This window comes from Eumetopias jubatus, unplaced genomic scaffold (assembly GCF_037043125.1).
Source record: "Eumetopias jubatus isolate StellerSeaLion01/CBP00866 unplaced genomic scaffold, mEumJub1_p1.0 scaffold_9, whole genome shotgun sequence".
Classification (NCBI taxonomy): domain Eukaryota; kingdom Metazoa; phylum Chordata; class Mammalia; order Carnivora; family Otariidae; genus Eumetopias; species Eumetopias jubatus.
This window is the reverse complement of record NW_028274815.1, coordinates 52888303-52900843: the sequence shown is the minus strand read 5'-3', so window position 1 is coordinate 52900843 and position 12541 is coordinate 52888303. Positions and strand designations below refer to the sequence as shown.

Below are 12541 nucleotides of genomic sequence, written 5' to 3'. Positions count from 1 at the left end.
CACCCTCAGTCTCCCTGCAGATCCTTTTTGGCTGAGTGTTTCCAGATACTCAGCCCAGCTGAGTTCCAAACAGAGAGGCAGGAATTAGAAGCAGATATGAGGAAGACCCCTAAAAAAACAAACATCCCATTCCCAGATTTGGGAATGTCCTCCCCACTCCATCCCGTCTCTCTAGTCTCAGGCCCCACGTCTCTCCAGGAAGGAGCTGTCTTTGAGATACCAGAGCCCCCACGGCCACCTCCACCTCTGTCCTCCAGACTCCCTTGGGCTGCCCCATGCAGGTCAATGCTTGTCGCCTGCCCTGTTGTCTCTGTCTCCCAGGTGGCTGTATGAACTACTTGCCAGGCAGGTATTTTCCCACTTGTTTACAATAACCATAATTTTCCAATCCCCAATCAGTATCTCACAAATAACGTTAGGGTCACTCTTGGGTAGAAGAGGCAACCTGGGTGCAAAAATATTGTAGTTTGAAAGGATTAGAGGAATTATGGAAGAAATAAGTAAAAATATTTTAAATTGAGGCTATCTGAGAAAATCCAAGACATAGATACAGGCACTGTGTATATATTCTCTTATAGCTCCAGGCTAATCACTCACAGAGCACTTGGATCTTCCATCTCTTTGACATTTTCTCCCTGTTTTACCCAGCCGCTCACATCCATTCCATTCATCCCCAATCAACACATTACGTGGTTTTTCCATGAGTCAGTTTTTATTGGTTTTTGAAGAATGAATTATTGGCATAAGGCTCAATGAGTTTCAAAGCAAATGACAGAAGGAAACTACATCATACAGGGAGGTGGGAAGACCCAACAGGGAAGACTCCAGAGCAGCTCTGACCCTCACCTGCAAGAGTGGGTCTTGCTTGTGAGGACCCTGCAGGCAGGACCCAGCCCAACTGAGAAGGACTGCATGGAGGTGACTGAGCCAGATCTCAGGGGATCTGAAGAGGTACCTCAGTCCTCTCTGAAAGACAGCCATTTCTAGCCTTCTCAGAACCTTCCAGCCTTAAATCTTTGCCACCAATAGCAGCTTGACCACCCATGAGGACTCTCCCTTCCTCTGAGATAGCCAGCCTATTCTCCCTCACCTGTGCCTTTTCAGATGGCAGCCTCCCTGACCAGGGACAGAGGAAGGCCCCTGCAGATGGAGAAGGAGGGAGAGGAGGAGGCCAGAGTTGGTTCCAGAGAGGTGGCAAAACCCAGTGATCCCTGAGGATATTTGCCCTTCCCCTCCACTGTGGTGGGTCTTCCCACCATGTTTGGGGGGTAAAGAAAAGGGGGCTTCTCAGTAGGAGAGCTCCTGTTCCCCCACTCCCAAGGAGGGCTCCTCCTCTATGAGCTCCAGGTCGAACTCATCTTCCAGGGACCCTCCAACAGGCAGGAGGCGGAACTTCTTCCCCTTCAGGGTGCACGTGCGATGCTCGAAGTCCAGGACGGCATTGTGGTCCTGGAGCACGTCAGTACCAATGATGGCTTCTTCAGCACTGGCATTGGCCACTAGGAACTCTGCCTTCAGCTTCAGCTTACCCAGGGACACCACTGTATCCCAGATGCCCAGGATCTTCATTTCAGCCCCATTGGCCACTTTTACCACATTCTCAAAGGGCCGCAGGGTGTCCAAGTCACCATCCGTGACCTCCTCCCACAAGCTGGGGTGGACCACAGAGACCTGGGCCCCAGAGTCCACCAGGAACCTCACGGGCACTTTGCCAATTTTCCCCTTGAGGTAGTAGCCCTTACCCATGCTGTTGGCAAAGACGATCTCCTTGGGCAGGTGGCTGGGGGCGGCCTCGGGCCCCCCGAAGGCCTGCAGGAGGGTCTCTCTCACAGTCCCATAGTCTTCCTGGTCCTTGGGGCTGAGTCTACTGTAGAGCTCCAGGGCATCTCCCCTGAGGGACTCTTTCAGAAACCTTAGTTTGGTGGCATGGTCCCAGTGGTTGAGATCGTTGATGACTTCAAAGCGGTGCAGCCAGAGGTATGGGGCTACATTCATCCCATCAAAGGGCTCCGGGATCAATGCATGCTCCCGACGGCCCTCCTGGCTCCTGGCTCCACTCCCCGCCATCCCTCTGCCCTCCTCTGGAACTGCAGCAGCAACCCACGCCAAGTAGAGCAAACCACAGAGCAGTGTGGGCGCAATCACGCTGGAGAACAAGGCCTCTCTGAGTGTTGTTTGCTGCCCGTCTGGGGCAGGTGGAAGGGGCCCGGCGCAGGTTGTCTGACTGACTGCTGGGCACAGAGACAGGCAGCTGCTATGGCCTGCTCACTCTGCAGAGCCTTTTTGATGCCTAGCCTAGGCCCCCAGGGCTCCCCATTCTCCTTTGTTCTGGAAGCCCCGCCCTTGCTCAGCCCGCCCTCCTACCAGCATCCTGCCCAACGAGCAGGATCAGTGCCTCACCCTTCTGCATCTATCCCTGGGACTGGTACAGGCCAGCCCACGGTGCAAGAAAGTCCAGCCCCAGTCAGAGGGGACCCACTCAGTACCCTCCCCAGAGGGTTTAGCCTGTGTCCGAGAATAACAGATGAGGACACAGAGTATGTTATGACATCCAGGTGTCTGTCATCAGCTAGAGAAGGAAGGGGAAGGCAAGGACCAAAGGCCCATCAGCTTCTAGCCTGGGGAAGCCCCTTTGCCCTCAACCCCCAGTGGCCACTTTGAGTGGCTAAGGAAAAGGAGCATACATTCACTACGCTCTTACTATGTGCAAGGCCTGGGGTAGGTGTTTCTCATACATTCTAAACCAAGTATGGAATCCCATAAGATTCTCTAGAGGGAAAGACAGAGGATAGTCCCAGAATCAAGAATGCACAGAAATTGTTTAAGTGAGGGGACACACACACACACACACACACACACACACACACACACACACAAGCATTTACCATGAACTTGATTGCTACAGTCATTTTTCCCTCGTTGATCACATCTAATTCAAAGTCAGCACTTGGAGGGGAGGGGGGAGGGGGCAGGCCTAGGCCAGAGCACCCTCATTAAGGCCTTGAAGTGGGTTGGTGCCAACTCTGAACTTCTGGGAGTGTACGTCAGGATCCAGATGGGCTCCAGCACTGGGTGGGCCCCAACCTCTGAGCCACCGATGTCGTCTCCTCCCCTCCTGTTCCCTCTCACCCTCCAGGAACCTTCCAAGAGCCCCTTCCTCAAGCTCTGCAGCCCTCCCTCCCCACCCCCCTCGTTCTGTGCTCATTCATGGAAAGAGCAGCCAGGGAATCTCACTCCCTTATGTTCTGAGAAGGGGAAATGTCCGCCATGTTGGCAAAGCCAGTGGTGAGGTACTGGAAGGCTTTGGATGGAGGAAGTTGGCTGTGTGACCTCCTGCTGGGGAGTGCAGGCTGCCTTGGGCCACCCCATGGATTCCCAGAAGGCAGATCTGTGAGACCCAGAGTTGGAGCCTGACTTGGGCCTGTGTAGAGAGACTGGGGCTGTTGGGGGGACCCACTTTCATGACCTCCTTCAAATGTCATCCCCTCTATGGAGCCTTCTCCTCTGCAGTCCACATTCTCCCGGCTGAGCACATGTTGCAGTGTGGTGTGCTGGTTCATTTATAACTCCGTCTCCTGCAATGAACCACAGTGTGAGGTTCACACAAACCAGACACATGTGACTGTCTCCAGCCCCCACAGAAACTTACTCTCGGGTCAGCAGGTGTTCCCTGCTGGGCTCCAGACCTGGCTGAGTGCTGTCACCAAGCAAGAGGGTTTAAGACAAGAGAGGAGCAGGAACGGTGGCACACCCGCGGCTCTGGGCTGTTTTTCCTGGCCCGGAGCCTGTTTCTCATTGGTTCCCTGTACCACTCATCCCCCAGTGCCTGGCTGACTCTGAGAGGACCCTGGCCCCAGTCCTGCCTCTGGACGTGCCCAGGGTCCCTGGCTATACTGAAAGATCCTTAGTCCCTGCTGCTGTCTCAGCCCCTTCCACCTGACACAGTGAGCTAGCAGAGAGGCAGCTGGGTCAACACCTCTCATCACAGCTGCCTGGCTAAGGTGGGGCCCTCGTGTCATTCCAGAAGCCCAGAGGAGGGGGAAATGGAGTCACTGGGAAGGTGTCAAGTGCAGGTGGGTCTCCAAGAAGATTGCACCGTGAAAAACCTGCACGCAGAGAAATGGTCTGGCCACCCACAAGACCAGGAAGCCCCATCTGCCAGTGAACTTTGTGGACAGCCTCCCAACTCCTGGGATGGGCGCTGTGTCGTTCTGTGGTCCAGGGAACTGACCTAGTAGTGGCTTCCTGGCTACCTGGTATTCCGCACCGGGCGCACCTGGTCCCCTGGAAGTGGGAGTGTGTGAGGAGGTTGCGAGGAGATGGGACGGAGGCAGGTGAGAGGCAGGATGGCTTGTCACCTGGCAGACTGCTAGATGCTCCAAACTGGAGCTTGTCAAACCATCGGGCAGATATTGAGTCATACCTCCCATTGCTCCGGACTAGAGATAGGTTGTCCCTGAGACTTGGGCTGTGGCACTTGCTTGGGTTTGTTGTTCCCATTGGCAAAGCCATTTCACATCCACCACCTCCGCGGCACCACGGAAACCCGTGAGGCCGACCAGCCGGCCTTCCTCCAGGCCTGCAGCACAAGGGGTGTGAAGGGCGATGGCTGGCCTCAGGCCCAGGCTCACGCACAGTCCGACGCAAGGATAACGGCATTTTGCAAATACAGGCTGGGAAGTGGGAGTCGGGCTCAGGGAGACATGCGGGTGGGTCCTGGGGGCTTGTGTGGTTGATGGCCTCTCGTGGGGACGGTGAGCCAATGGGCAGTGAGAGCTGGTTGTTAAATGTTCAAGAGTTCTGTAAGTCAGTTCTTAAACCAGCTGGTAGCTTGAAATTGGACCTGGTGGCAGTACTGACACCACAGACATTAGCAAATTCTTAACCAGGACTTTTTTTTTCCTGGAAAGCCAGCTGGTCATCCCACCCCTGCATGGGGGCCTCGGTCATGCCCTCTCTCTAGGGCAGGCCAAGCCCTGTGGCCAGTGATTAACAAATTTATTGAAATCTCCACTCCTGCCCACTCACATGGGCCTAAATCCCCTTTCTTGCCCACCTTGCCCTTGACATTTGCCCAAACAACCTTTACACTCCTGGGTCCTTTGGCTTGAGGCAGGGGGCCCTCCTCAGAGGACTGGCAGGTGTTCTGCTCGTACGGACCCATCTGGACCCCCTGACAGAAGCACACGGGGCCCTCACAGTTACTAGGAGAGCAGGAAGGCCTTGAGTTTAGGGACCGGTCTCTGGCTAGGATCAGGAACATGGTGAAATAACTTCTCACGTTCCCTTAACCCTTGGGAGAAGCCATAACTGGAACACCCCAGAACCACTGAGGGACCTTGGAATTGCTATGCTAATCTACAATGATGAGCTAAACCAGCTGGGGCAGGCCAGGTGCCACAAACTCCTCCCAGAACCTAGGAAATCATGGTTAATTATTGACAAGTATAGGTATTGGGGCAGGAACACCCTCTTTATTATCCATCAGCATCTCCTGAGTGTGCTCTGAAGCAGGCACACCATACTCAACCGGAAAGGAGGCAAACCAGGACAATAAACAGGAAGGACCTAGGGAATCCCCACCCTCCACAACCCCTCACTGAGAATCTGGGGCTGTGAGCTCTGCTGGCCCATTGTTGCCCCCAGCTCCCTGGCCCCCTCTGCCGTTTTCCCCCCCGGGCAGTTGTGCTATGCACAAGATCAGTAGAGAGCCCATCAGGCCCCCAAGAACTGAAGCCCTCGGTGGGCAGTGGGGGCAAGGGGGCCTGGATGTCCTCAGGAGACTGTTTTGAGCAAAGAGCTGAGAGACACACACCTTATGGTGCCCGTGATGAGGTTCCAACTGAAATGTAAGGAGGATTAGAAGATGCACGGGCCACCAGTTGCAGCTCCTCTCCAGGCTGCCTCTGGCTAGCACCCCCATCCTCCAAATCAGGGTCACCCTGAGACCTGGATGGGGAGAGAGCAAAGGGATTCAAGGATTTACCAGGGCAGCACGGGAAGGCTGAGGGGAGACCAGAGGTCCACATTCTCCAGCCTGGGCAGGCTCCGTGGGTGTTTAGCGTATGACATCACGTGGGGCTCTGCACTCAGAAAGGCCAACCTGGCTTTGGCGCTGCACTATCCTGAAATTCCCAATAAATTTGAACGAGGGATCCCATGCTTTCATTCTGACCCAGGCCCTATAAAGTACATAGCTGGTGTTGTCTCCACCTGGTTTGATGGGGACTTCTCTTCCACATCCCCATCCCCATCCACACACGCACGTACCCCTTCGCACCACACTCATATAGGCTGTCCTCCCTGCACGCTGCACACACCTCCTGTACATGTAAACCCTACACCATCCATGCACAGTCACACTACAGTTCTCAGTTCAAAATGGCTATGAAATTGTGTAACTTGCATATAGAATTCAGCTCCCACCTTTCATTTCTCAGATGTATTTGCACACACATTTACACTGAGTATTAAAATCAGATTTATTGGAGGCACCTGCTGTTTATTAGCCTCTGGGCACACTTGTTGGCTCAGAGAACTAGGCAGGTCCCCATCACCATGGCTTACAAGCTAATGAAAACAGGATACAGATGTTTAACAGCCCGTTTTGAAGAGTTTAAGATGGACATGTATATGCAGACTGACCATGTGAAGCAATCCCAGTCACAGCCATGCCGCTCTGAAAGTGGGTCATCCTGCCATCTCCCCTCGACTGTGCGGGGCCAAGGACACAGGGGCCTCCCCTCCTCCCCTCTCTGGGCACTCACCACCATGAGCAAGGCCCTCACTGCCGGCCCCCCTCCTGCGCAATCCCCCACTGCCTGTGCTGAGGCCCCGTCCCGGGGCTGGTGCGGGTGCATGGGTGTGTAGGGTTGATGGTACAGCTCCTAGGAGCAGGAGCCACAGCTGGTTCTGACGTTCTGCTTCAGTGGGGCCTGGCATTGGGTCTTCAAGCTGAAAAGAAGGGCAAAGAGGTGAATTCTGCACAAAAATCTAATTACGGATTCAGATCAGAGACCAAGGTGCGGCTGGTGGGCTCTGACCAAAGCAACACGTGTGGGGAAACCCAAGGCACCAGCAGGTTCCCTATTCTCAAGCCACAAAGCCTCAGACTACCAGCACTGCCGTTCCCAAGCAGGAAGTACCCAGTCCTCACAACAGTCATGGCTAAAGACACTTAGCAGAGATAGCTTTTCCTTAACTGGTCCTCCTTCTTGGTCCCTGCCACTGCCCTGACTGAACAGGCACTTCTGCCCGTGAGGCCCTTCCCTAGTTCTCCACTGTTCCAGAACCTCTCTTTGCCCATTTGGATTGCCCTCACCCTCCTTTACCATCAGTTCAGAACCCTTCTACCAGAAAACCGCCCAGCACAGCCCACCAGCTGAACCTACTCTGTCAGCAGGCAGCAAGATGCCTGGTGCCAATCGTGGCCCTGGAGGGTCCCAAAGGGTCCTGGAAGTGTTTCGGGAACAGTGATCTCAGGCCTCAGTGCTACTGCCAGTCCTCCAGGCCTGGGGTCAGGGCCATGGCCAACCAAGAGTCAGAACACATTACTGACTAACTCCCTACAAGTTCAATAGGCCAAAAGTGGTTCTTTCCCTATGTTTATCTTTCAAGCAAATATGAATATCACTTAAGGTGTTCTGAAGGCCTCCCTTCTCCCCTCCCCACAGCCTGCCCTCCAAGTGGGTTCCCACCTTCTTCCCAAGCCCTGATGCCCCCACCCTAGACCAAGCCCTCATCTCTTCCTGCTCTGATTTCTGCTACCCTCCCTCTGAGCCCAGGGGTTCCGCCTGGCCAGAGGGGCCCGGCAGACCCCCTCCTCCTCTCCCATCTCCATGGTCCCCTTCACTTAATTGAGGGTGGGAGTGGGACTTGTAAGACAGTCTCAACAGCTCTGGGGACACTGACCCACTTGTGGCAAACACCCCTGAAATTTATGAAACATTCAGGCAATCAAAATATACAGATTGGGTATTCTCCAAATACAAGTGGGCTTCTAATGACACCAGGAAACTTGGCTTAGAGCTAGACACATGGAGACTTTGGTCCAACTTAAAATACCTCAAAGGCAGCTTTGAACTGATCCTGAAATAGTTTTAATTGCTGCTAATGATAACTGGTATTGTGAGCAATGCAAACATATAAAATAGCCTCAGAGCAGGGAGCTGCTTCTTGTGAATCCACTGCCAACTTAGCTTTGCTCCTAACTTACAGAAGACAGAGACAAAGCTGGGGCACCTTCCCTCTGGCATGTCAAAGTGGTGTCATTTCTTTACCATCTGGAAGAAGTGGGGGGAGGTGGGAAAGGGAAGGAGGAAAAAACAGCAGAGCCCTAACATGTACAGAAATCCCCAAGTTATTGGGAGTAGCAGTAACAAACATTTATTGAGCACCTACTGTGTGCCAGACACCATGCTGCTGGCTATAAATTAGTGTAAGGCAAGTCTGCAGCACAGATGGGAATGGGTAATGCCAAATAAGTGGGTTGAGTCAATTCCATACATATTTCTTGAGGCCAACTGTGTCTCACATTGAGATGAATCAGCGGGGCCCTACCCTCACACAGTGCTCAGGTGAGCTGGGGAGACAGGCTCAGACACAGATGTCCCGAATCCAGAGATGAGTGTGGAAGGTGGGCAAGACAGTGGTCCAAGGAGCATTGGGCAACGCATCCCATGGAAATCAACCTATATTACTCAAGAAAAACAAAAATGAAAATAATGTTAAGGGGAAACCTGCATTGGCACTGAAACCAAAGAATGAGGGTACCCACAAACCACAGACTTGAATCAGTTGTGGTTGCTCTCTACAGTCTCTGTGGAGGGCTTTGGGGGTGAGGGCCCTGGGACTGAGCCAGTTCATATGGACACACCAGACAGGAAGGTTTTGGGGGATGGAGTAGTTTTCTGGATAAAAAAAATCCAGTTAAAAATATGTACATAAAAGCACAGAAAAAAGACTGGAAGGAAATACACCAAAACAGTGATAGTACTTACTTTGGGGTGGTAGGCTCATGAATGATCTTAATTTTCTTCCATATACATTCTGAGAATATATTCTCTAGTAAGAAAAACATTATTTAAAAATAAAGAAACTTGTTCTTACAATTTCTGTAAGCTTAAAATTATTTCCAAATAAAGTTTTCAAACAGGGATATGTGGGAAATCTCTCTATACCTTTTGCTCAATTTTGCTGTGAACCTAAAACTTCGCTAAAAAATAAAATCTATTTTTTTAAAAGATTTTATTCATTTATTTGACAGAGAGAGACAAAGCGAGAGAGGGAACACAAGCAGGGGGAGTGGGAGAGGGAGAAGCCGACTCCCCACTGAGCAGGGAACCCGATGCGGGGCTCGATCCCAGGACCCTAGGATCATGACCTGAGCCAAAGGCAGACACTTAACAACTGAGCCCCCCAGGTGCCCCCAAAATAAAATCTATTAAATGATTTTTGTAAAGTTTTTAAAAAGGTACTTACAGGGGGAAGTCATACAATAACATTGACAATCATAATAATCACTGAAGGTTGATGATAGGTACAAGAGGGTTCATTTCAGTTTCCCACAACTTTTGGGTGTGTTTGAAAATTTTCCATAGTAAAAAGTAAAATAAGTAAACTAAAGCTCTGTGCCAAGACCCTCTCCAGGCTGGTCTGCCCAGTTCTAGGCCCAAAGCCTGGGCAGTCTAGATGTCACCCAGTCCTGGGCAGTGCAACCACTGGTGCCCCGGGACAGGCAGTCTCAGCTGTGTCTCAGTGTCCCTGCTCAGCATCCTCTCCCAGGCCCCCCTGAAGAGATTCTCAGCTAACTCTTGCCAGCAAGACTGACCTGCACACTGGGCCCCAGGCTCTGGGCTCAGCACACAACCCTGCTCCTCCTCAGTCCCGGCCCCATCCCCATGGCAGCAACACCAGCCTTGCCCCTGATGCACCAGAAGCATGCACCTTCCTGCCTGGCTGCGTGCACCAACCCCTCCCCCGCACCTGCCCACCCAACTGCTTGTTGCAGGTGTCCCTGTCCTATACCTTTTTTTTTTTTGTCATGGGTTCCCCTCTCTCAGCCAAGTCAACATGTACCAGTTTCTCACGTCTTAAAAAATATATCCCTCACATTGTCCAGCAACCCCCTTGGTCAATGATTCCCCCTAGAAGGGCTGAAGTCCAGCCCGCATCCTCTGGCCAGGCCAGCGTGCCGGAATGAGGGCCTGGAGGAAGGAGCCCACCTTTCTGATTTGCACAAAGGTGCAGCTCTGCTTCCTGCCTGCCTCACTGTGTCACCCCACTCACCCCCAAAGCCCCTGGCTCCTGCCCCCGACCCCCCACTGCATCCCTGCCCAGCACATCAGTGGCCTCCCAATGGCCACATCCCATGACTCCTTCAAGGAATTTGCTTTTCTGAAGCATCTGTATCACTGCTTTTCCTTCTAAGTCTTTTCTGTCCCATTGGGTCCCGGGACCCAAGTTTCTGTATCTTGTGCCTCCAAGACCACTCTCCTCAGTCTCCTGTGGGCTCCTTTCGCCCCTCGATAGCGCCCTCTCTCTCACTCTGCACTCTCCCCAGACTGTACCCTGGGCCTAACCTCTCTGCTTTGCTCCCATTGCCCACCGCCACATCCACCTACAGCTGCCGCTTCCATTTGGTTCTAAGTCTTTTATTTTTTTTTTAGTAATCTCTACATGCAACGTGGGGCTCAAACTCATGACCCCAAGATCAAGAGTTGCATGCTCTATCACCTGAGCCAGCCAGGTGCCCCTTTGAACAGTGAACTCGTTATATCTTCTCCCCAGGCCCTCGCAGCCCCCTGTGTTCTTTTTCTGGGTAGAAGGTACCACCAGCCAGCCAGTTTCCTGAGTCAACCACAGCGGGGGCACCCTCACCTCCTCCCTCTTCTCAGAGCCCAATCCCCTCATGGACGGGTGATCACAGTCGGCCAGCTCCTCCTCCCGAGTCCTCCTGCCCCTGCACCCACACTGCCTTCCTTCAGGCCCCACCACTGCAGTGATGGTGCTGCAGATCTCCTCCCCATTAATCCACTCTCCTCACGGCCACCCGCGTCCTGAGATGTAAGGCCACTCATGTCATCCTTCTGCTCAAAATTCCTCCATGGCTGCTCATCCCAAAATAAAATCTCAACTCACAACATAGCACGTGAAGGCCTCCTCCCTAACTCATGCTCCGCCTACACCAAGTGGCTCATGGTTCCCCAGACATGATGGGCTTGCTTGTGCCTTTTCATAAGCCATTCACCTGACCAGGCAAGCCTTCCCCACAGGCCTGTTCTGGAGAACCCCAACTCTTCCCATCTAAGGCACTGCCACCTCTGGGAAGTCTCCCTTGATTTCCCTGGCAGACTTAGGGGCTCCCCCCTAAGCTCCCATCACAGAGACTATAACCCTTATGCTGCCTGCAAGCTCCCAGTGGCATGACCCAGGCCCTCTTAAAGTTGGAGACACAATCTAGGCATGAAAGTCTTTCTGACTTTGCTCATATTGTTCCCTCTGTTCATCCATAAGTTGGGTGTCCTCCAAACCCTGCTCACCTTTACTCTGCTCTTCCTCAGTGGTCACTCTCTCCTCCAGACTTGGAATATCAGGCCTGGTGATTCCGTCTGTAGCTGCTGAACAGTGGCATTCAAACATTTTTATTTACTGTAAGCATAGAAAGACAAACATTTTTCATCATATGCTAGTACACATCTGCATTATAATACATGAAATATATAAGTAACTGAAACAAAAATTTTTTTGTAAAAATATTTTACTACCTGTAATATCATCTGATATCTTCTAATTCACTTGCCTTTTCTTTTTTTTAATGCTGGTAATGACACATTCAATTAAGTTCCACAAACTGCCCCCCCACACACCATTTGAAACCTCTGCTACAGCCAGTGGGGATCACTAAAGGTTTCTAGCAAGGGAGCAATGGGATTAGAAGCGGGGGTTAGAGGGGCGCCTGGCTGGCTCAGTTGGTGGAGCATGAGACTCTTAATCTCGGGGTTGTGAGTTTAAGCCCCACATCGGGCATAGAGATTACTTAAAAATAAATAAAATAAAATAAAATAAAATAAAATAAGGGTGGGTTATAATAGTGCTTCTCAAATATTCTAAGGGGAAGGACCAACTTTGTAAGTTCCCAATCTGTCATGTACTTTATTTTTTAAAAATACAATAAAATGAATTATTAGAAAATAAAGTAACAAAGATATTCTTAAAAAATGCAAGCCCCAATTCATTATTATTAACTTCCAGTAGACACTGTGGAGTGGCGCAGCAAGCATGTGCTGGGAGGCAGACACCAGCCTTGGGTAACAGGCTGGGGAGGCTTTCCCAGAACTTTGATGCCCGTAAGCCCTTGACATGCGGCCACACCCACCCTGCCTATCTCTGCCCTGAAGAGATTCCTATTTGCATAGTCTGAGGGGCTCTGCCAAGGAGAGAAGTGCCACAGTGCAGCCTCCTGCCTTGTCAACAGAGCCTGGTGCCTGAGTTCGCATCCTGACTCAGCCACTAACTGGCTGTGGGCTCTGGATAAGGACTT

General features: G+C 52.0%; 1 protein-coding gene across 24 annotated transcripts in view; it reads right to left on the bottom strand.

The window, feature by feature from the left end:
• Positions 1-690: 690 nt before the first annotated feature.
• ASPRV1 (aspartic peptidase retroviral like 1) overlaps positions 691-12541 on the bottom strand; it is a 107192-nt gene continuing 95341 nt past the window's right edge. For 18 of the 24 annotated variants that reach the window (XM_088026475.1, XM_088026477.1, XM_088026476.1 and 15 more), the window contains 5 exons: positions 11541-11649; positions 9000-9063; positions 5816-8698; positions 3458-3575; positions 691-2228 (listed from right to left, as the gene is read on the bottom strand). In XM_088026475.1, the coding sequence (XP_087882601.1) occupies positions 1288-2228; positions 3458-3560 (1044 nt within the window). In that variant the 5' untranslated portion in view covers positions 3561-3575; positions 5816-8698; positions 9000-9063; positions 11541-11649 and the 3' untranslated portion in view covers positions 691-1287. Of the gene's footprint in view, positions 2229-3457; positions 3576-4423; positions 4580-5815; positions 8699-8999; positions 9064-11540; positions 11650-12541 lie in introns of all 24 variants that reach the window. The other 6 variants (XM_088026482.1, XM_088026483.1, XM_088026481.1 and 3 more) reach the window with 6 other exon arrangements.